We start from the raw sequence: 21788 nt of genomic DNA on the forward strand, positions 1-21788 counted from the left end.
TCAAAAAACCGTGACTGATGCCGAATTGAATCATCGGATCAATCGTCATCTGGCATTATGCAAAACAGACAACGGGTGACATCGTACATCCCAGGGGAAAAGGAAATAAAATGCTGTTTTTACTTTAGTTGCTTTTTTTTCTTAAAGGAATATTTTATTTGTGTATGGTTTTTCATTTGGTGAAAAAATTTAAATTGATGAGAACCTCACTCACCTATGTATCTTCGTGCTGAATAATGGAAGATGTACGTTCATAATACGGAGCCTAGTTATGGAAGACGCGGTTATAGTATGTATATAGTCTGTATATATGTTTATATGTATATATTTATTTTGACGAAAAACGGAGTGTTGTTGGTCGGGGGGCGGCCGAGAGCGGACTGATAGGTGGAAGGGAGCCGGATCGATCTAGCGCCCTCCCACGCACCACCTACCTCTCCACACTATTGCACCAAATCTGACCTCCATACGACTCGACAAAACAGGCTGGTTTTGTCGCCTAGGAAAAAGGGCCGACGGCGTGAAATCCGAAGGGGCCTGGGACGGTGAGGCCAAAAGGAAAGGCTTCCAGGTGCCCAGAGAAGGGACAGAGCGGAGAAGGAACAGCCAGGATAATTGTTAAAACGTATATCCTGTATATGCCTTCATTTTTTGTTTATAAAATTCAATTAAAAAAAAAAACATTCAATTTTTTAAAACATTGCTGGTTTCTCTACAAAGCAATGAACTTTCAACATCAGCAACAACTTACCACTTAACAACTTCAAACAACATCTTACCAGAACATCAATTTGGCTTGGAACAATTCCAGTACCCATCAACTTCACAGAATTACAGATTTCATTACTTTATATCTCGAGAAGAAACTGTACGCGACTGGACTATTTCTAGATGTATCAGTCCTTCGACAAAGTATAGCATGAGGGATTATTACACAAATTAAAATTATTTTTACCCCAGTCCTATTATCTGATTACATAGTCATACCTTAAGGAGAGATTTTTCGCAGTAAACCAGGGTACGGAGACTTCTGAGACAAAAGTTATGCTTGCAGGTGTACCATAAGGATGAGATGTTCCCATCTTTACTCATGGGTGTTGAGACCCATGAGGATCTTAAGCGTCTGGACTTACCCCCAAGGGGACTTCTCAGACGCCCAGTGCTCTCAAAGAGATCACCAGGAAGATTTTACATGCATGGACTTGTCACATCCCTTGGCTAGCGAGCTAGTGCAATGCTAAGTTCAGAAGTTTTCCAACCCGTCCAACCGACGTCGACGCGACAGCCGCCCGACAAAATGAGCAGCACGCTCAAGGAGCTGAAAGAGCGGTCGCAACGAAGCTGCTCCTCGCCCAGACCTTCGGGGTTTCAAACGCTGCCCAGTTAAGGCTGGCTCTTGGTACGTCTGTGGAAGAACCGCCAAAGAAGAAAGTCAAAGCAGCGCCTACGCCAATTGACCAGGCTAAGGAGAAGGAAGAAGAGTGCGATGGTGTTGTTTACAAAGACTCTTCAACCTTTCTCAAAGGAACACAATCTCAAACCCTCATAATGACTACTTCCAACACTTCGTCGACACCGGGCAACGCACTCAAAACTTCATCAGGGATGTCGGTCTCGCCGATAGGTTCCAGGAATATCCCAAGTTGAGGGAATTAATAAAATTCAAGGATGAGATCGCTCAAACTGCAACGCCGCCAATGTTTTTAAAATGCGACCTTGAAACGTTTAGCATGAAATACTTGAATGTGAAATTTGACGTGATACTCGTAGAACCTCCTTTGGACACCAGAGGACGATGGGAGTCACAAATACAAAACTCTGGAGCTGGGAACAGGTTATGGAATTGGATGTAGGAGAAATAGCAGTATCTAGGGCATTCGTTTTTCTTTGGCGTGGTTCATCAGAAGGTTTAGACATGGGTAAGGCCTGTCTCCGAAAGTGGGGTTTTCGCCGATGTGAGGATATCTCATGGATTCGGACAAACATCAACAAACCAGGGCTCAGCAAAAACCTGGAGCCCAAGGCTATCTTCCAATGAACCAAGGAACACTGCTTGATTAAAGGGACCGTGCGACGTTCAACAGATGGTGACTATATCCATGCAAATGTCGATATCGATTTGATCATAAGTGAAGAACTTGAGTATGACCTGTAGAAATCTTTCATATCATCGCACATTTCTGTCCCGGCAGGAGGAGGCTGCACATTTTTGGAAGAGACAGCACTATCCGACCGGGTTGGCTCACATAAAGCCCAGATTTGACGAACAGCAATTTCAACTGGGAGGTTTACTCACGCTATTTTACCCTTTCGACACTCACGACGGGCTGTACCAAGGGGATGAGAGCCAATTATCCAAGAACGAGGCCAAGGCAAAGATAGCGATCATCGGGGAAATACCTGTCAGTACAAATTTATTGAATTGAACTACAGTATATTAATGGTGTATATAATATTTTCAAAAGTATTTCAAAACTGCGGCTCCGGTTGGCCGGTACCCTCCAGCTAAGGTACAGTTTGTTTACCAAACCATGACCACCAAGAGTCCAACCTTAATTATTAGAGCCACTTGGATACTCTACTCCCGCGGTTTAGTATTATATTTATGATGGGACTGATCACCCACCCGGGAGATCATATGAAGCCCTACCCGTTGCCTGAGGGGTGAGGTTCATTAACCCAGGAAGCCTCTGCCAAAGCAGAGGGGGTAAGGAAGAGAAAAGAAAATTAGAAAAGGAAGGATATAGGAAGGTAAAAGGGGAAATTTGCCTCCATCATTGGTTACCCCCAGGCACCAGGATTGATGGTCAGGCTAGACTGGGCCCACAAGGAAGGTGTCCCTGTGGGTAGTGCCACAAGGGTCAATGCCCTCAATTGTTTTACACAATTTTTACTTCTAACAGGGCCACAAATGAGAATGCACTTACCGCCACATACGAGATGGCACCGCCATATTAACAAATCATCCCTCTTCTACACAAGCTTCACTTATGTTACAAAACTACATATCGGCAATTGAAAAATGGAACAATCTTTGGAAAATAAAGTTTAACCTCGTAAAGTCACGACATATCACCTTTACACTCCGTCGTGAGACTTCTAGCATTTATACAACGAACTTGTTCCTCAATCCGACTAAGTTACTATTTAGAACTTATGTTTGATAGAAGAGTAACTTGAAATCAACATACACGATTAAAAAAAACAGATACTCAACAAACGATTTAAAACGCTTTATTACCTACTCAACCGGCAATCAAAATTACAATTAAAATCCAAACTTTCGACATACACATAGCTACTCAAATGTATTTGTATGAACGGTTGCCAGCTTTATGGATCGGCCAAATATTCCAATATTCAAAGATTACAAACTTTTCAATCCAAAATTTTCAGACTAATTGTTTCTGCCCCTTTTTACTAAAACGATAACACGCTTATCAGAGATCTTTAAATGCCAAGAGTTTTATAATCTATCAAAAAATATTATAGACGTTTTCATAGTAAATGACAAAATCACACTAACACACAAATACGATTACTCCATTTCCCGCAATTACCACATAAACGTCTGAAAAGAATATTGATAAGAGACCTCTTAACGGATTTATATCATTTTATTAATCCAAAGCGGCTGCCAATGGGTCTCTAGAACGCCCATAATGGCACAAACAAAAATTGAAATCCAATCTGCTGGTTTTATATAATAGATGTACAGTTGTAGATAAAAATAAATGCATTAAAAAATACAATAGACCAAAATATTTCATATGTGCAGGTTTCATAAAACCCGTTGGTCGTGGGGCGGGGTGCAGGAATTATTTTTAAGGTGGAAGAGTTTTTCAAAAGGCACCACGGTTGATACAAGTGAAATATGTTTAATACCCTGTTTTCTTCCTTACCCGCTATACACAAATAAACTTTATCGTACTAAAATATTGATAAATAAAGAATATATATTTTTACTACTGACAAAATTTTCAAAATTGATATACTTATTAAAATTTGTCAAATAAAAAAGAACTAAATTGGGGAATTTGAAGAACCCGCATTGTACTCTATTATTTGTTTATTAACCTTATTTGTTTAATACATAATAGGCAATATGATAATGTATTGTTCCCACTAACAGCATTTTCGAAGTGTTACTTTTTAATCCTTTTAAAAAAAAGATAGTTCCTACTCACAGTAAGTTGTTTTTCAACGATCAGGATTTCGAGCTCTTAGCTCAGGTTGAAGGGTTTTTTACAACCACGTCTCTCGAGAAAAGTATCTTTCGTAATTCATGTCGAGAGACGTGGTTGTAGCAATCCTTCAATCTGATGATGAGGTAAGAGCTCGAAATCCGGATGGTTGGAAAACAACTTACTGTGAGTAGGAACTATCTTTTTTAAAAAAAGGATTGAACCCTGCACTCACTCCATCATTCATCATTTCTGTGATACTTTTTTGAAAAATGTAGGCAAACAAATACTAAACTTGAGAATCTGCAAGAATTTCCATTGTTACAGTGTAGGCCGAAACAGCGTTAGGTGAAAATGGGTTTTGTAATTAGCCAGAAATGCTTTCATCGCGATAAAATAAAATATCGAAGTAATGGAATTGTTTAATAAAATAACGGCAATGTCCAAGTATAAAACAATTTCAGATTTTGTAGATCAAGGCCAAAATTGTTGAATATTTTAAACGGGAAAAATATTTATTTTAGATTTAAATGCGTTTGGCTAATTCTGGTGTAAATCGCCGGTATTTATCGTAGAATTAAAAATTTAGTAGGATAACAAGGAACGAGAAGATAAATTGTCCAGCCGGTTCGTAAATATGATTCAAATCCGTTCGAACTAATCCGGCTTTGAAATGACCACATCAACCAAGCCAGCACATCCACGTCGATCTCATAAACGCTTCCGGGTTCTTCCTTTTTTTTAAAAATATTTTTAAACGCCCGCCAGCCGGAATTAATTTCATATTTAAATCCGAACCACCCCATTTGTAAATCTGCATATTCATCCCGTTTTCTTTTGCATATTCACAACTCCACCTCTCTCTAAAACACAGGCGTGTTCAAAGTCGAAAAACACGGGGGGGGGGGTCGATTTCGGGATCGGCGTCTGTCAACATCTCCTTTAAAAGGATTAACTGATTAATCAATTAAAATAATTTGCCTGGAGAAATGAGGAAAACCCCTTGTGAAAACATCGTAACACTGATTTATTTAAACAAAAGTAATTAGAAATTATTTGAAATATCAAATTGAATTGCGAAACATTAAAGTATTTGCCAATATTCTGGTGTTTGTGTTGTAAGGATATATTTTAATGAAATGCCTGTAGATATTATTTGATAGTCATTGTTGAACCAGACAATTGTAGTATACTATAGAACAGTCATAATAATTTTTCAATTAATTAAGGTTTTTAGTTGAGATAAAAAAGTCAGTGTCACGAGCGGGATTCGAACTTAGATTACAATTGCCTAAATTGTAATATTATTGTACATATCTTTCTTTTAATTAGTAATGTTCCTTTTCTTAATAAATTTCCTATTTTTCTTCCTATAAAATTATCTTTACAAAGTTAATAAATTATCTTTTACTACTATGACAATTAATTAAAGTCAGCTCCCCTTTGATGACGTCTTTCTATTCGTTTTGTAAATTTTGAGCAAATGACCTCTGCTTTTAAACACGATTTTTTTATTTTTGGAATAAAATGACTTTGTTTTGAAAGTAATTGAAATTAGAAAAATCTTTTTGTATTAAGTTTGTGCCATTCTATCAAGAAATCAATCTAACTTTTTACTTTTGGCTAAATTACATTTCATTTTTAAAAAACTATTTGTAAATACAATTCCACTATATAAACTTTTCCTACTTGTAATATTATTGTACGTATCTTTTCTTTAATTAGTAATATTCCTCTTCCTAATAAATTTCCTATTTTTCTTCCTGTCAAATTATCTTTACAAAGTTAATAAATTATAATTATTCAGAAATCGTGAGATGCGGTCTGGTGTGATAGGTTTCAGAAAAATATTTTCTTTATTGTGCCAACGTTTCGATCATTATTGAGATCATCTTCAGGGCTCAAAGTGTTTGTTTTCTGCGTAAGTGTGCCATTCTTGCGTGTCGTATTGAGAGTGCCCCATATAAATTAATTAATTATCTTTTTTTTTTTTTTACTGGGCTTCCGACATCTAGGTCATTTCAGCCCCAAACTAAGTCAATATTATTCTATTTACACTTTCAAACACTACATTCATTCAAATAAATACATTCATACAATACACTCATTCCGTTTGGTCGGTGGAGTACTTGATATTCCTCCACCGACCTATACTTACACTAATCTAGATTGGGGTCGATGGAGTACTTTTATAAATATTCCGCCATCGACCCCTAACACACACTCATACGCTCTCAACGTTCGAGTGGCGATGATGATGTTATATTTCACCCTCACCCCTCGCCATTCACGCTAATAAATACATGCACACAGACAAAACATATAGACACACAACACATAAGACATACTATATACAATTAAAAAAAAACAATTTCCCCTAAAAAGCGGAACAGGGGACCCTGAAACTCGCTGCAGTGCTCGAGAACCTTTCTTAATTCCGGCGGCATGCCTACACGCTCTCTGTATGGCGCAAAGGCATGACACGCCTCTATTATGTGGGACACATCGAGCAACCTTTCTCTGCATCTTACTAATTAAATAATTATCTTTTACTACTATGACAATTAATTAAAGTCAGCTCCCCTTTGATGACGTCTTTCTTTCGTTTTGTAAATTTTGAGCAAATGACCTCCGCTTTGAAACACGAAATTTTATTTTTGGAATAAAATGACTTTGTTTTGAAAGTAATTAAAATTAGAAAAATCTTTTTGAATTAAGTTTTTGCAATTCTATCAAGATTAATCAATCTAACTGGTTCAAATGATTAAATAATTGACTACTGACCATCGTTAAATATGATAATGAACAATGGAAACAGTTCCCCTTTAATGACGTCATTCTGTTCGTTTTGTAAATTTTGAGCAAATGACCTCTGCTTTGAAATACGAAATTTTATTTTTGGAGTAAAATGACATTGTTTTGAAAGTAAATTGAAATTAGAAAAATCTTTTTATATTAAGTTTTTGCAATTCTATCGAGATTAATCATTCTAACTGACTCCAATGATTAAATAAATATTGACCATCATTAAATATGACAATGAACGAAGGAGTCAGTTTCCCTTTAATGACGTCATTCCGTTCGTTTTGTAAATTTTGAGCAAATGACCTCTGCTGTGAAACACGAAATTTTTATTTTTGGAATAAAATGACTTTTGTTTTGAAAGTAATTGAAATTAGAAAATCTTTTTGTATTAAGTTTTTGCAATTCTATCAAGATCAATCTACTTGGTTCAAATGATTAAATAAAAGACTATTGACCATCATTAAACATGGCAATGAACTAAGGAGTCAGTTCCCCTTTGATGACGTCAGTGTTTATTTTCAAAAGTTTGAGCAATGGCTTAAAATTCTTAATTTTTACCAATTGATCAATTTTTTTTCCAAAATGTTCTCATATTCCGTTCTTGAATTTTTAAAAAAATGTAAGGAGGCGGTTTTCTTTTTTTGGCGCTTAGGACTGTGCTAACCACGTTTAAGTTAACCTCATTAAGGTCAAGAAGAGCAGGAGAAGAAATTGTGGTTACACAGGGCAAAAATACAAAATCGTGTAAAATCCATGTTTAGCCTCACGTGAAATGGAATCGAATTGACTCCGCCGTCAATAAGAAGAAAGAAAACGTAAAATAAAAATGCCACCGAAGTCGAAGTCCCAGGCGCCGAGCAAGAAAGCCGACCAGAAGAAGAAGGAGAAAGTTATTGAGGTAAGAAAGCCCATTGGAGACAACCCAGGGACGACTCACAGATTTAAATTTCGTTGAAGGACAAAACTTTCGGCCTTAAGAACAAAAAAGGCGCAAAGCAACAAAAGTTCATTCAGCAAGTCGAGAAGCAGGTGAAAAGCGGAGGCGTCCCTCCTAGGAAGCAACAGGACGACAAGAAGGACGGGAAATCCAAGGACCAAAAGGACCTGAACCTCTTGTTCAAACCAGTCCAAAAAGTCGAAAAAGGTTGTTTTTTTAATCCTCAAATTTTATAGTCAATTTTATAATTATCTTACGTTCAGGTGCGGATCCGAAGTCGATACTATGTGCTTTCTTCAAGGAAGGACAGTGCACGAAAGGCGCGAAATGCAAATTCTCGCACGACCTCACTGTCGAGAGGAAATCGGAAAAGAGGAGCATATACGTCGATATGAGGGACAACGATTCGCCCGAGGACAAGGTCAAGGAGTTGCTCGATAACAAACAACTCGATGAGAAGAACAGGCCAACTACAGATATCGTAAGTTTAGTTTTAACTAATATTGGTCTAATGTGCAATCTCTTTATCTAGAGCTTTTTGTTAAGCTTATAGCTTTTTATCATATCCCAAAAAGCTTTTTTCTAGAACTGTGTTTTCTAGTCAAACCTATTGCTACTACAGATCCGTGCCCTTTGACATTTATAGAAGAATTTGTTGTGTTAAGGTTTTTTTTTTCAGTTCGTATGTATGTTCGCTATTGTTAGCCATCCATATGTTGTTAGTAAATCGGTTCAAAAATTACAGTACCGTAATCCCTTAACACTGGCAGTTTTGACATTTGTGATATTCACTATTCATGTATGAAAAAATTAGGAAAGTTTTGACATTTGCAGAAGTCCGAACGAAAAAAAACAGTTGCTTAAACAGTTTTATTTTCATACAGAAAATAATTCTTTATAAAATGGATTGTCGGCTGAAATTGATTCTCAGAAAACTTTTGCCTTCTTTCAACATACTGTTCCATCTTTCTTCTGTTTGTTGAAGCTGTGTCGCAAAATGCCTCCTCTTCCAAAACAGGAAAAAAAACTGTCCTGACCATTGGTGAAAGAATAAATAATAATTTTGGACGTTACATTTTGTAAAAAATTTTTATGCAGGCCTAAGCTTTTCTTCAAAACAGCACGGGGAAATTTTAAACTTGAGGGACAAACTTAAGCAATGGATTTCGACCCGTCTTTAAATTGAAGTTTTAAGTTTAAAAGAGATGTTGAGGCCATTTCAAATCCTTATGATTATCCTTATTAAATTCTTAAAGAAATTAATTATTCAGCAAAACTGTGAACAATTAATGGTTATTTATGTCCTTGCACATCAAAAAATACAAACAATTAACATGTTCAAACACTGTTATGTCTTGTATTACGTTTATTTCGAATTTTTCTGGTACCAAATATCCACAAATTTTAAGGGGCTACTGTATTTTTTTGCAGAAACAATCACAATTTTGGATTTACAGCTCGAGTACTGAATACTTTGAACTTTTGCATGGCCAGGAATCTTTGTTTATTTATTTTATTTATTTATATATTATATTTATTTTTATTTATTTTCAACATGTTCCATAAAGTATCACTCAAAGAAATTAAAAACTCACAAATGGTACTACTTAAAAAAAATCAAACCACTGGAATGTTAGAAAGAAGTGTTGCAGAAAAGCCAACAAAGAAGAGATTGGCTATGTAAAGATTTACAAAATACAATTGTGAACACAACCGCGAGATTTTATCTGTGTTTTATTTACCTATAATTCTTTAAAACGGACCAAATTATAAGTTAATGTTTTTTAACCGGTTAAAACATTAACTTTTTTTGTGTTAAAAACATTTCCGTGTTTTTTTTTGTTTTTTTAAATAAAAAAGTAAATACATTACATATTTACATTTTTAACGTTTTAGGAATTTACACCTGTCGCCAGCATTTTATATTGTATTAAATTTAAAATTAGGGGTGTCGGTGGCTGCAACGGTTTAGGTGATGTCAAGGCACTTATCACTGTAATATAAAGATCCTGGATTCCAATTCAGTGGCCCTGCATTCGAACCCAATGTACAAATGAGCTTTTTTTCAAAAACACCAGCACCCTGAGGGTTTGTGTAACCTCGTGGGTTGAAATACCCTCATTAAAAAACATTATAATTAATTAATATCCATATTGTATTTTAAAAAATAACATATTTAAATAAGATAATTTAGTAGTTAAAATTTCCGTTTTTAAATAAATCAACTTTAAAAGAAAAAATTAACTTTCTCGGTTTATCCTGTTAAAAAGTAAACTTTCGTGTTTTTAATAGGTTAAAAGGTAATACAGACAGATAATTTGTAATTAAAAACTCAATTATGAGAGTGTTATTTCTTTCTGTGGTCAGCAGTGTGGTGAACTTGGGATTTGATTCATATTGTTGTTGGTTTGCCTAACCTCGCTGGGTTGGTCTGTCTGGCTCATTTAACCATTTTCAGTGTGTCCTATCACTATTGTAGTTATTTTGCTAATAGAAATGGCAAAATGTTTGTACTTTTTATGAGCTGACTAACATGACAGACAGACCCAGCGATGATTGGTAAGGGTCAAATCATAAAAACTGAAGTTTGATTAATAAAATAATGGTTTAAAAATTTAAAGCATTTATGTTTTAACTAGTTAAAAGCCAAAAACCATAATCTAAGATGTCTTTACTTAAAAACTAAAAATACAATTTTTTTTCAGGTTTGTAAATATTTCTTAGATGCTGTAGAGCATAATAATTACGGTTGGTTTTGGAATTGTCCTAATGGTGAAAACTGCATATATCGTCATGCGCTCCCACCCGGATATGTCCTCAAGAAGGTAAATAATCATCTTCGGACAATCTATAAACAAACAAAAAAAAGTTGAAATATTGATTTGTTGAACTTCGTTCTTCTTTCCCAGAATAAGAAAAAAGATGACAAGAAAGATGAAATCTCTCTCGAAGACCTCATCGAACGCGAACGGGCCTCGCTGGCTTCGAAACAGTTTACAAAAATCACCTTAGAATCCTTCTTAGCCTGGAAAAAGAGGAAGGTGAAAGAGAAGAAAGACAAGGCGCAGCGTGACGAAGACAAGAAGAAGCTAGACTATAAGGCCGGCAAGTCGAGCGGGCTCTCCGGCCGTGAAATGTTCTCTTTTAATCCTGAACTGGCGACCGGAGACCAGATGGAAGAGGGCGACGAGGCTTTCAACTCATATCAGATAAATGAAGAAGAAGAGGCAGATGATCAACAAGTAATTTATATTTTTTTTTAAAGTCTTTAAATTAGCTACTTCATTAATATATTTCCCGAATTTCAGTATAAAGAATTGGAATTAGATAAATTGGGTCTTGATATTGTTGATGTTGATGTTAATGGAATCACGCAAGCTCCTGATGACAGACTTTCCCATCACATAGAAAACCTGTTAAAAACCGTTCCTGCCGATTCAGGTAATTTTTTTTAAATTAAAATTAATTTAATTTTTTTTAAATTAAATTCTATTTCAGCTGCTGAAGGAGATAACGGCGCTGTCGCCATTAATGAGAACCTATTCTTAGATGATGATCTAGGGGAACTCGAAGAGGAGCTTGAAGACCTCGAACTGAATGATCAATGAATTTGTAAAGATCAACTCACATCAAATATAGTTTTATTTGCTTTAAAAAGATTTTTTATTTTTTATTGTAAGGTTTTAATTTTTTCCCTCTTAGAAAAATCCAAGGGATTGAATGATTCGTGAAATTATTTGGAATCGATATACTGTTCATGTTTATTCCTTCATTTTGAACTCGACCTCGTAGAAATTTGTTATATTTTACATCAAGTCTTTCCAAATTGTATAAAACAAAGTAAAAATATTATATTGAGAATTAAGACGAAAAGTTTAAAAGTAGTTTAAAAAGTGTGTCAACTTGTCAAAATGCTAAGTCCAATTATGAAATAAATATTTAAGAATTTTCTAAAGTTTTTGTATTTTTTATATAGTTCTACCTGACTGACTTACAAACAAGAACAAAAACACCCAATAAATTTATTGCTTAAAATATTAATTTCAACATTTTGTAAACCATTAGAAACCTTCTAGCAGGTTTTTTTCCATTGTACCCAAATAAAATATCAGTTGAATAAAAAGTTAACTTTTGTTTATGCTATTTTCTGTTGAAATGTCAATAATTTATTTATTTTAACTTGAACAGAAAGTGCCCAGGAGCAATCAACAATTGGCGAAATATTGATAATTCAAAATTAATACAAGTTTAGTATGAATAAAATATTTTTATAATTAAACTGTTTATGTTAAAAAATGTTTGGACTGGTTAAATAATAAATATCAAAGGTATACTCTGAATTAACCACTCTTTGAAATTATTTTAATCAGAATTACATATTGTTTGCTTTAGTAATTAATAATTATTTATTATTTTTTTGAGGTTCGTTGTATTTTTTTGGTGGAACAATTATCATCAAAGGTTGAATATCAATATAGCCTTTAGTTGCAAATGTTTTCAGGTTTCAAAAAAGTTACTCAGATTCATTATTTATTTTCCTTATTATAAATATATTTTTATGAGTGTATTTCATCTACGATGTTATATGAGCTCTCGGGGTATCGGTTTTTTGAAAGAAAAAAAAAAAACCTATTTCTAAGTATGTCGGGTTGAAATGTAGTGTCGCTGGATTTGAACCCAGGAATTTTACCTCATCATGATGAGCACTGTGTCAACGCTTAAATTGTTGTGGCATCAATGCCCTAAAATAATTAGTTATTAATCAAATAGTCAGTAATTTTGAATGACCTAATTTCAAATAGTAATTAAACAGAAAGACGAAAAGTAAATGAGTTAAAAAAAAACAACTCATGTTTAAATGGGCTGAACATTAACTTTCATGTGTTAACTGATTAAAAATTAATATACAGTGCAAAAAAGTTCTTCTTATTCTTTTGCATTTATGAAATTTTCAATACTAGGTCCGAAATCTGAACAGAATACATGTCCTTGTTTTAGTCGGCCGTTGGATAATCAATTGGTAATTGTAAACTTATGTTGAGGTGAGCGGCCCCAGAACAAAAGTCCCAAAGCTTCGTTCAAAACATTTATTGACAACGTTTCGGATGTCTCACGTCCTTCATCAGGTACATAATCATTGTTTTTTGTGTCAGTAACACTTTTTTTTAATCATTTTTAAATGAAAACGAATTTGATCTGATTAAAATAATTCCAAATAGTAGTTAATAAATACTAGAAGCAAATACATTAACTCTTATTTGTGGTTTAAAAGAAACTTTTCCATGTGGGTTTTTTTTTTCAAATAAATTAATAAAATATGTATATAATCCTTATATGTTTATGAAAATATGGCAGAAAGAGGGAAAATTAGAAAGGTTAATGAGGAGTTAATGCTCGAGTGGATCAAAGACACGATATCTCAAGTGGTTAGAGCAGTGGCATATTGAGGTGGCTTTTTTATTTCAACCAAAACTTCTAAAAGTATAATTAAATTGCAAGGTTATATAAACCCTCTGGGTGTCAGTGTTTTTGCATTTTTGATGTCCAGTTTTGTAAGTATGTCAGGATTTGAACCCAGGACCTTACACTGATGAGTGCCGTGTCAACACCTAAACCATTCAGCCAGCAACACCCCCTTATAAATTTTTTAATAAAGTAATATATTAGGCAGGTTGTCGATGCAAATTGGTCATATATCTTTCAAAATAAACTATACAATGAAAAATTTAAATTTTTATTTAAAAAAATAAAATAAAATGCTAATGGGTGTAAATTCCTGACACAACCAAAAAAATTATATTAAAAAACCACTTGGAAGCTATTTAAACTACAAATACAAATTTTTTTTGTAAGAAAATCAGTTATATAATAAAAATTATACTCAACTGTCAAGTTTTAACAGGCTAAAACATTTTGATGTTTTAACCAGTTAAAAGACAAAAAGTCTTTGTGAGAAACAATAAAATTTTATCAAATTTATTATTTAATTTCCTTACCATAAATAATTATTTATTCATAAAATGAATAGTAAGTAATTAAATTAAAATACACTTTCAAGTTTGAGCGACTTAAAAGATAAGATAACCTTTGTGAAACCTCCTTACAAGTTAAATTCCGCCTAAAAATTAATTACAAAAACTAAATATGTATTTTTTCAAATTTCGATATGTATTTTTTAATTAATTTTTTTTAAATTAAACATTTTATTTATATTTTTTTAAAACTTTGTTTGATTAAATCGATTATAAGTAGAAAGGAGGGAGAAGGTTCCGTGTTACGTTCACAGTTTATCCTAATGCCCGGGAAAAGGCGGACCTATTTCATGTTGATTGTTTACATCCAAGTGTTTTCTAGTTTTAAAGATTTTAAACAATTTATCGTTCTTTTTAATTTATTTCCAGTAACAATTTGACATTTTTAAAAGTTTGTTCATATCAATGAAGGACCTAAAACATTATTTTTCTTCGCCCAAGTGTTCAGAGGACAAAGGTGAAAGTATAGAAGAGGAGTCGACGAAGAGAAACGCCGATCCTGCGAAGAAGAAGAGGAAGAAAAAGAGAAAACGCGGTAATACGGAATGCAGTGAAGAAGATCCCGTCGAGGCAGAGGTGGCCAAGGTGAAAAGAAAAAAAGAATTAACTCCCAAAGTGTCACTGAAGCAGCGCAACTCTGACTCGAGCAAGGAGAACAGCTTGACAGAAGAGGAGCCGCAAAGTCCGAACAAGACTTTGCTAAGCTACTTCAACAAGGTCGACAAAATCCCTCCGATGGAGCCCAAGTCTAATAAGGTCATCGTCAAAGCGATGGTGCACCACCCGCCTCCTGACAACGCAGGCAAGTCGGTCATGAAGACAAAGCTCCGTCTAAGGAAACAGCCTGGAAAACCGGAATACGATGTCATCTCTTCTGAAGAAGACGCGATGATTCTTTCATCGCGTCTTCCTCAAATCAAAGAAGCCATCGATGGTAATTTATTTATTAAGATTTCAATGGTTGATTTTTATTATATTGTTCCTTTTGTTTGCAGATATCGAGATAATATATTCTACAGAAGTGGCTGAAAACAAGGGTATATTTATTCAATTTATTTATTCCAAACAAAACAATATTATTTATAGTTTAGTCATTTCTGATCGTTCTTGATATATCTTCACTGTTTTGGTCTTTTGTATGGAATTGAATAGCGATTAATAATGGTTAAATACCATAAAAAATTGATTTTCTTGAAACATCAGTTAATTTAGCTCAGGTCATAAAATTCGCTCCTTATTAACTGAAAAATACAAATACCTTAGGTATTCTTTTCTTGAGCACCTACGAGATTACATTTTTTATGTTGCAAATTGTAAGTTAAGCCTGGGTTTTATTCTAAATTCTTCCGATTCTTGTCCCTGGAACAAAAGTTAATTTTGCTTTATATACTGTTTCAGATGATGTCATAATCGTCAGTGAAACACAACCACTGAATAATGGTAAAACGAAATTACATTCTGTGTTTATTATTTTTTTTTTTTTTAATTGTGTTTTGACTTTTTTTTTTGTTTTCAAAATCAGGGAAGAAAATGAAAATAAAGTCAGACGGAACACTCCAGTCTTTCTTCAAAAGAAACAGGTCCCAGCCATTGAAAGAATTGTCCGAGATGAATACAGAAAGAAAGTCTGCAATCAGAGAATTTCTACACAGTACCGTCGCCACAAGACTAAAACCTAAGTAAATTTTTCATAATTGACCAAGAATTTAGAATAAATTTTTATTATTCTGAAATCGTGAGATGCAATCTGGTGTGATGTAGGTTTCAGAAAAACATTTTCTTTATCGTGCCAATTTTCGATCTTTATTGAGATCAACTTCAGGGCCGGGGATATACAAACATTGTTTACATTTAACAAATACATTTAGGATGTGGAAAAGTGTATTTATACAATGCAAAATATATTTTTTATATTCAATCAAAGTATTTCTACTCAAAGTGTTTGTCTTCTGTGTAGAAATACTTTAATTGAATATAAAAAATATATTTTGCATTGTATAAATACACTTTTCCACATCCTAAATGTATTTGTTAAATGTAAACAATGTTTTTAAATCCCAGGCCCTGAAGATGATCTCAATAAAGATCGAAACATTGGCACGATAAAGAAAATGTTTTTCTGAAATCTACATCATACCAGACCGCTCTCACGATTTCTGAATAATTATCGATTAACTGTCACCAATCACCACACATAAATTTTATGTTAATTATTTTGTAATTGTTTTTATCAGGGAAGTGATACAAGGGCATCCGACTCCTTTTCCTAAAATATCTCATGTGACGCAAAAAGACATGATGAACATCATGTGGAGTCTGAGGACGGTGAAGTTGGATTTTGTTAATAGGGTCAAGACCAAAATCGAAATTCCGGTATGGAGCCGAATCACTGATCGCAGCCACTGGTCCTGGGATGAGCCCCAGGTGAAGAGCATCGTTCAGAAAAAAGCTTTAAAAGCGCTGAAAAAAGAACACAAAAACCTCCCGATCACGACTTGGTATCGTGAGCTGAGCCGGCAGAAGAAAAATGCCGAAGGTGAGATGTGGACCGAGAAGTACAAGCTCGAGAGATCAGATCTAGTCTTAGGAAATAAAAAGAATGTCGAGAGACTCAAATCTTGGTTGCAGTCTTTCAAAGAAATTGGAAAATCCAAAGGTAACAAATTAAAAACAATTAATCAATTTTTTTTGTAAAATATTAATTATTCTTAGAAAAGGAAAGTGTCGACAGTGGTGATGAATTTTTATCAGACGACGACAATAAACCAAATAGTATTAAAAACATAGCGATCATATCCGGCCCGTGTGGCACTGGCAAAACAACGGCGGTTTATGTATTGGCCAAAGAAATTGGATACGAGGTGATTATTATTACATTTTTAATATAATTATATTGTTTTAGAAGAAAATTTAAATATTTTTTTCCACACTCGTAGGTACTAGAATTGAACGCGTCCTGTAACAGGAATGGCAAAAAAATATTCAAAGATTTCTCAGAGGCCTTGCAGTCACACAATGCGAACGTCATTACTTTTGGTACGTTAGATTTTTTTTATTTGTAAAAAAATAATTTATTACCTTTACAATTTCTACTTTCCAGCTCCTGTTAAAAAGAAAAAAATCAGCACTGAAAAGAAAAGGTCTTTAATTTTAATAGAAGATGTAAGCCTAAGCATTTTTTAATTTTTTTTCTTGTTTAAACTTTAATTTGACTTTTTATGTAAATTTTAGGCTGATCTCATTTTTAACAATACCGACGATGGCTACCTTACGACAGTCATCAGCCTGGCCATCAGTTCAAAAAGGCCTGTGATTTTTATAACGAATGAGTACGACTCAAAGCATCTTGCCAAGCTCAAACCGCACGTCGGGATGATGTTGAAATTCAACTTTATCAAGGGCGAGGTTCTTGCCGCGTGGCTCAAGACCGTCAGCATAGCTGAAGGTGTCAGTCTGGAACAGGATGACGTGGCGAAACTAACGAACAACAATCCTGACATCAGGCAGTGCTTGTTGCAAATCCAGTTTTCCGCTGATTCGCCCAAGGTAAAACAACTACAACTATTTATTATAATTTCTTAATCAACTTTAATACTTCTACAGGTAGACTACAGTGATAAAATTAAATTAAACAACACATGGAATGTAATCGGGAAGTGCAATATAACATGTAAAAATTTAATACAAGAAACAAAGAGGCTAGTGAATATTCTGTGTAAAAGCGATTGTCTCTCTCAGCCTGTTTTAGAGGAGGTGAACTATTTTTAACTATATTTTTCCTTCATTTATAAGAATCCATACTAGAAAATATCTAATCTGTTTTTTAGGCTGGAGATATGTTAATTCCGTCGTTCTCTTATAGAGAACTTAAAAATTCAACTTCGTTGATCCACGACGGAGAATCTAAAAATATTCTATCAGAAGAAATTGCAAATTATACTTTGGACATGATGCATAGCATAGCTGGTGCTGATGATCCGTACAAGAGCACGAGGTGAGTGGAGACTATTTACTTAAGAAAAATTGAAACTTCAACTATTTACTAGATTCATTTATATTAATATGTGTGTAAATTCATAGTGAATAAGGTGTTAGGTAAAAAAAGAGAAAGGGAAAAGTAGGAGGGAGAAAAACTATATTTGCTGGATAGTTTGGTCAATTACTAAATTGGAAACTTTTTATGCACCTATATTTGCTGGATAGTTTGGTTAATTACTAAATTGGAATGTTTTTATGGGTTTTATTCGCAGGATAGTTTGGTCAATTAATAAAGTGGAATGTTTTTGTGGCCTATATTTGCTGGATAGTTTGGTCAATTACTAAATTGAAAATTTTTATGGAACTATATTTACTTGTTATTTTGGTCAATTGTTAAACTTTAATGTAACTATATCTGCTGGATAGTTTAGTAAATTATTAAAGTGGAAATTTTCTATGCAATTGTATTCGCTGGACAGTTTGGTCAATTGGTAAATTGAAATGCTTTTTTGCTTTTGGGTAACAATATTGACAAGTTTGTTTGGTCAATTGATAAATTTGTTGGTTAATAAGCTGGTAAAAGCATTTACTTAATTATTAAGTTTGGCAGTTTAAGGTAGGTAACTAAATTGACTTATTTTGTCCAGGTTATTTCATTCATTTGTTAGTAGGTTGTTAGGTAAACTATATTGGTTATTGTTACTAAATTGGTTTGATTGTAGTAGGTTGGTTAGTACTTAATACTAAGAAAAATTGATCAAGTACTAAGTTAGTAGATTGCTTAGGTATGGTATTGGAAGGTAGATTAATATTGTTGGGAATTTTGGTTTGTTGGCTGACTGATTAGAAAGTGTGGTCAGTTGCTAAGCTGGTAGCTCGTTTGATGTAAAATAAGTAAATGGGTTGGCAGTAGGGTTCATATTTAACTAGATAATTGATTGATGGTAGGTTTAAAATAAAACAAAATATTGATCACTTGCAAGTTGCAAAAAAAATTAATATTTTGATCAATTAAAAGAGTTAATAGGATAGATGTATTGGGTACGTAGGTAACTTTCTTTGGATGCTAAGTCAATTTTGCGATCTGCCAATTTGTTTAGATATAAATGGGAAAACCATTTTCAAAAATACAAATTAAGAAAAATGATTAATAATTACTCCATTGTTTTTCTTCTTTTCGTTTTCAGAACCACAGTAGTTGAGGTGATGAACACGGCGTCGGACAACCTTTTAACGCCGGCTTCGCAGCTTTCGAAAGGCGCGATATGCACAGACTACATGTCAGCTCTGAGGGCGATAGCGAGATCGGAGAAGCGCAGGCTGTCGTCCCAGACGAAAAGGTCGAACCGGTTCAACAACTACATCAATTTCCTGGGCCTCGAGAGGAACAACGAGGAAGTTTTGGAGACAATGTGCGCTGGCCTCAAATCAGACCAGACATAGCCGATTCGGTTCCAAACTAGATTTTTTTTTTAATATGAAATCAAATCAACTGATTGTATTTTGTAAATTTTTGTTTGTTAAGATTTATTTTTAAAAACAAAGATATAATTTTGATTTATTTATTTTTTGTATTAAAACCTGCCTTTTTTTTTTTAACATTTGGAGAGTTGGATAATCGGTCAGGACTGGGTTAAGCATAATATTCTTAAAAACTTGGTTTTTCTTTTATGTTTTAAAGATTTTTTTTTAAATTAATACAGTGTTAACAGGTTTTCTTTTGTTGTTCAAAATTCATGCTATAACAATAGTGCGTAAAAGTAAAATAAAAAAAATTAGAAGAAATAGAAAAACTAATTACTAATAATAATTTATAATAAATTGTTTGGTCCTCTTGATTTTTTTTTTTTTTAAGAAAAAAGTCCAAATAAGTACTATTATGTCTATTACTAAAATAATTCATGATAATTAAAAAAACAATCAATATGAGATCTTAACAGCATCTGGCGCTGTATACATATAAAATCAATTTAAAAAAAATTAATATTGATCAATTGAATATTGGTTAATAATATTTTTTTAAAACCCTGGGATTAAAAAAAAAGTAAACAATTGGGGAATATTCTATCCTGTCGACCGCTGTACAGCGGGGAGGGAATTTTTCTTGTAAATACCACAATTTTTTTTTTTTTTTTTATTTTTTTTTTAAATCATCGTGCATCATACCCATATTGTTCCATGAAATAATCTTATAAATCTATTCAAGGCTCCAGTCGCTGTCTTCGTCTGCGTCCTGGTTGTTTTGTATGTAGTTCGGTACACAATGCCTGTAAAAAAAAAAAAGGTAAATTTTTTTTTTTTTTTTTTTTTGTTTTTGTTATACCGATCTAATAGGATGCCATGTTCAATGAGAAAATTCTCAACATCACCATCGTAAAACTCATCACCGAGTTCATCGACTACGCGTACGAAGTTGCCAATGATCTGTCCTTCCTTGTAAGCCAGGAGTGCCGGTACACCGTCAATCTGAAATCTTCAAAGAGAATTTTACATATATTTATTGAGTACGAATCAGTAAACACATGAACCAATACTGGGTCTTGTAAAGGAATGAAGATGAAAGCTTAACGAGACTCAGTGCCAGTTCAAATTTTTTTTAAATATTGTACCTGTGACTGATTCCAGCAGTTGATCCGACCATCTTGCAAAACTTGACTTTGGTATATTGATGCGCCAAGGAGTCGAGACAGCGATTCATAATCTTGCATGTCGGAACGTTCTCCTCATATAAGTGTACGACTATTGTAACGGACTTGTCCTCGTTATCGATGGCATCTAAGAACTCACTTCCGTTTGCAAGAGTCGTAACGACGCCGAAATTTGGCTCGCGCCTGTTGATCACCTCTGCAATCTCAGTCATTCTCTTCTTGCGGAACTCGACCATGAATTGGTCATCGGCGAGGTCCATGTCTTCGTCTCTCTTGTCGCCGTCGAGGCAAAGTGTTTTCGCCAAATTCAACCTTTCCAATTCGTCTTCCTGTCTTTTTTCCGTCTCGAGCTGTTTGAACCTCTGCCAGTCCCTGATGACACCTTTCGGACCTGTGTTGCTCGACACACCGTCCCACTTGTTGACCTCCGGCAACGAAGGCACTTCGACACTTCTCGCTTCAACTTCGTTATCACTTCCATCATCCGATTCATCACCACTCTCACTACTACTGCAATAATAGTGCTTCTTCTCACCTAAAATCTTATCCTCCAGAGTCGTCATCCTTTGTGTTACAATAGAAAATAAAACCCCAAAAAACAACGGAATATCACTTATATATTAAACACTTATACCTAATGTTCCGTTTTAGTTTGTTTTTGTTTTTTATTTAGTTCATTCCTGACCAATCTTTTTCACTGAAGATTGAAAAATACGATCAATTGGCATGAACAAACATGGTTTAATATAAACAAAACCAACAAAAGTAAACACCCAATAGACTAGCCGAGAAATACTTACAAAAGCTATCCATTAACACAGAAAACCACCATTTAAAACATTTGGCGGCAAAATTCAAAAATCAAAGAATAAAATTAAGTCAATACTTTAATTTATAATAAAATATTATAAAAACAATAATAAACATAACATCAACAATCTTTTTAACAAAATAAAATCGTTTGTATAAATATTTCAACAATTCAAAATCATATCAGTTCATATTCTTAGATGTATTGTGTAATAAGATAATAAAACTTTCAACTCCTTTCAAACCTTTTCTAAAAGTTAAAATCAAATAGGCTTTTAATAATAATATAAATAAATAGCTTTTAATCTTCCTTTCTTTCCTTTTGAAATAATTCCTTTGAACAATTACTGTGATCCCTTGGTTATCTTCTGATAATTATTTACATGGAATTGTT

The 21788-nt window shown here is 33.9% G+C and overlaps 4 protein-coding genes and 1 pseudogene across 4 annotated transcripts in view; 3 read left to right on the forward strand and 2 right to left on the reverse strand.

Annotated features, from left to right (window-relative positions):
* Positions 1-383, reverse strand: part of LOC106665966 — a 75844-nt gene extending 75461 nt beyond the window's left edge. Inside the window, exon 1 of the mRNA XM_014392798.2 lies at positions 215-383. The gene's annotated coding sequence lies outside the window, so the exon portion shown is untranslated. The remainder of the gene's footprint in view (positions 1-214) is intronic.
* Positions 384-1283: 900 nt separating this feature from the next.
* LOC106665907 lies at positions 1284-2427 on the forward strand (annotated as a pseudogene).
* A 5070-nt stretch (positions 2428-7497) lies between these two features.
* On the forward strand, positions 7498-11583 carry LOC106666050 (zinc finger CCCH domain-containing protein 15 homolog). The gene is made up of 7 exons (XM_014392932.1): positions 7498-7887; positions 7947-8133; positions 8190-8407; positions 10632-10751; positions 10836-11168; positions 11235-11367; positions 11425-11583. The coding sequence occupies exons 1-7, from the start codon at positions 7816-7818 to the stop codon at positions 11532-11534; spliced, it is 1173 nt and encodes a 390-aa protein (XP_014248418.1). The 5' UTR covers positions 7498-7815; the 3' UTR covers positions 11535-11583.
* A 2613-nt stretch (positions 11584-14196) lies between these two features.
* On the forward strand, positions 14197-19452 carry LOC106666004 (replication factor C subunit 1-like). Its single transcript, XM_014392863.2, has 12 exons — positions 14197-14892; positions 14954-14995; positions 15357-15398; positions 15481-15637; positions 16193-16614; positions 16671-16819; positions 16895-16994; positions 17059-17120; positions 17190-17504; positions 17562-17711; positions 17786-17952; positions 19124-19452. Exons 1-12 carry the CDS (start codon positions 14364-14366, stop codon positions 19377-19379), a joined length of 2391 nt encoding a protein of 796 aa, XP_014248349.1. The 5' UTR covers positions 14197-14363; the 3' UTR covers positions 19380-19452.
* A 330-nt stretch (positions 19453-19782) lies between these two features.
* On the reverse strand, positions 19783-21369 carry LOC106666005 (phosducin-like protein). The gene is made up of 3 exons (XM_014392864.2): positions 20546-21369; positions 20260-20409; positions 19783-20203 (listed from the first exon to the last, which is right to left on the reverse strand). The coding sequence occupies exons 1-3, from the start codon at positions 21145-21147 to the stop codon at positions 20134-20136; spliced, it is 822 nt and encodes a 273-aa protein (XP_014248350.1). The 5' UTR covers positions 21148-21369; the 3' UTR covers positions 19783-20133.
* Between the last annotated feature and the right edge of the window lie 419 nt (positions 21370-21788).

The sequence above is a fragment of the Cimex lectularius genome, unplaced genomic scaffold (assembly GCF_000648675.2).
Source record: "Cimex lectularius strain Harlan isolate CLEC.00 unplaced genomic scaffold, Clec_2.1 scaffold338, whole genome shotgun sequence".
NCBI classification, from domain to species: Eukaryota; Metazoa; Arthropoda; class Insecta; order Hemiptera; family Cimicidae; genus Cimex; species Cimex lectularius.

Bases quoted from the DNA above. Each gene is read 5' to 3' on its own strand.
- LOC106666050 (XM_014392932.1), top strand. From the start codon at position 7,816: ATGCCACCGAAGTCGAAGTCCCAGGCGCCGAGCAAGAAAGCCGACCAG. The intron at 7,888-7,946 runs GTAAGAAAGCCC...ATTTCGTTGAAG, and splicing joins AGAAGGAGAAAGTTATTGAG to GACAAAACTTTCGGCCTTAA. The intron at 8,408-10,631 runs GTAAGTTTAGTT...ATTTTTTTTCAG, and splicing joins ACAGGCCAACTACAGATATC to GTTTGTAAATATTTCTTAGA.
- LOC106666004 (XM_014392863.2), top strand. From the start codon at position 14,364: ATGAAGGACCTAAAACATTATTTTTCTTCGCCCAAGTGTTCAGAGGAC. The intron at 14,996-15,356 runs GTATATTTATTC...ATACTGTTTCAG, and splicing joins AGAAGTGGCTGAAAACAAGG to ATGATGTCATAATCGTCAGT. The intron at 17,121-17,189 runs GTAAGCCTAAGC...TGTAAATTTTAG, and splicing joins CTTTAATTTTAATAGAAGAT to GCTGATCTCATTTTTAACAA.
- LOC106666005 (XM_014392864.2), bottom strand. From the start codon at position 21,147: ATGACGACTCTGGAGGATAAGATTTTAGGTGAGAAGAAGCACTATTAT. The intron at 20,410-20,545 runs GTACAATATTTA...TTCTCTTTGAAG, and splicing joins ACTGCTGGAATCAGTCACAG to ATTTCAGATTGACGGTGTAC. The intron at 20,204-20,259 runs GTATAACAAAAA...TTTTTTTTACAG, and splicing joins CATGGCATCCTATTAGATCG to GCATTGTGTACCGAACTACA.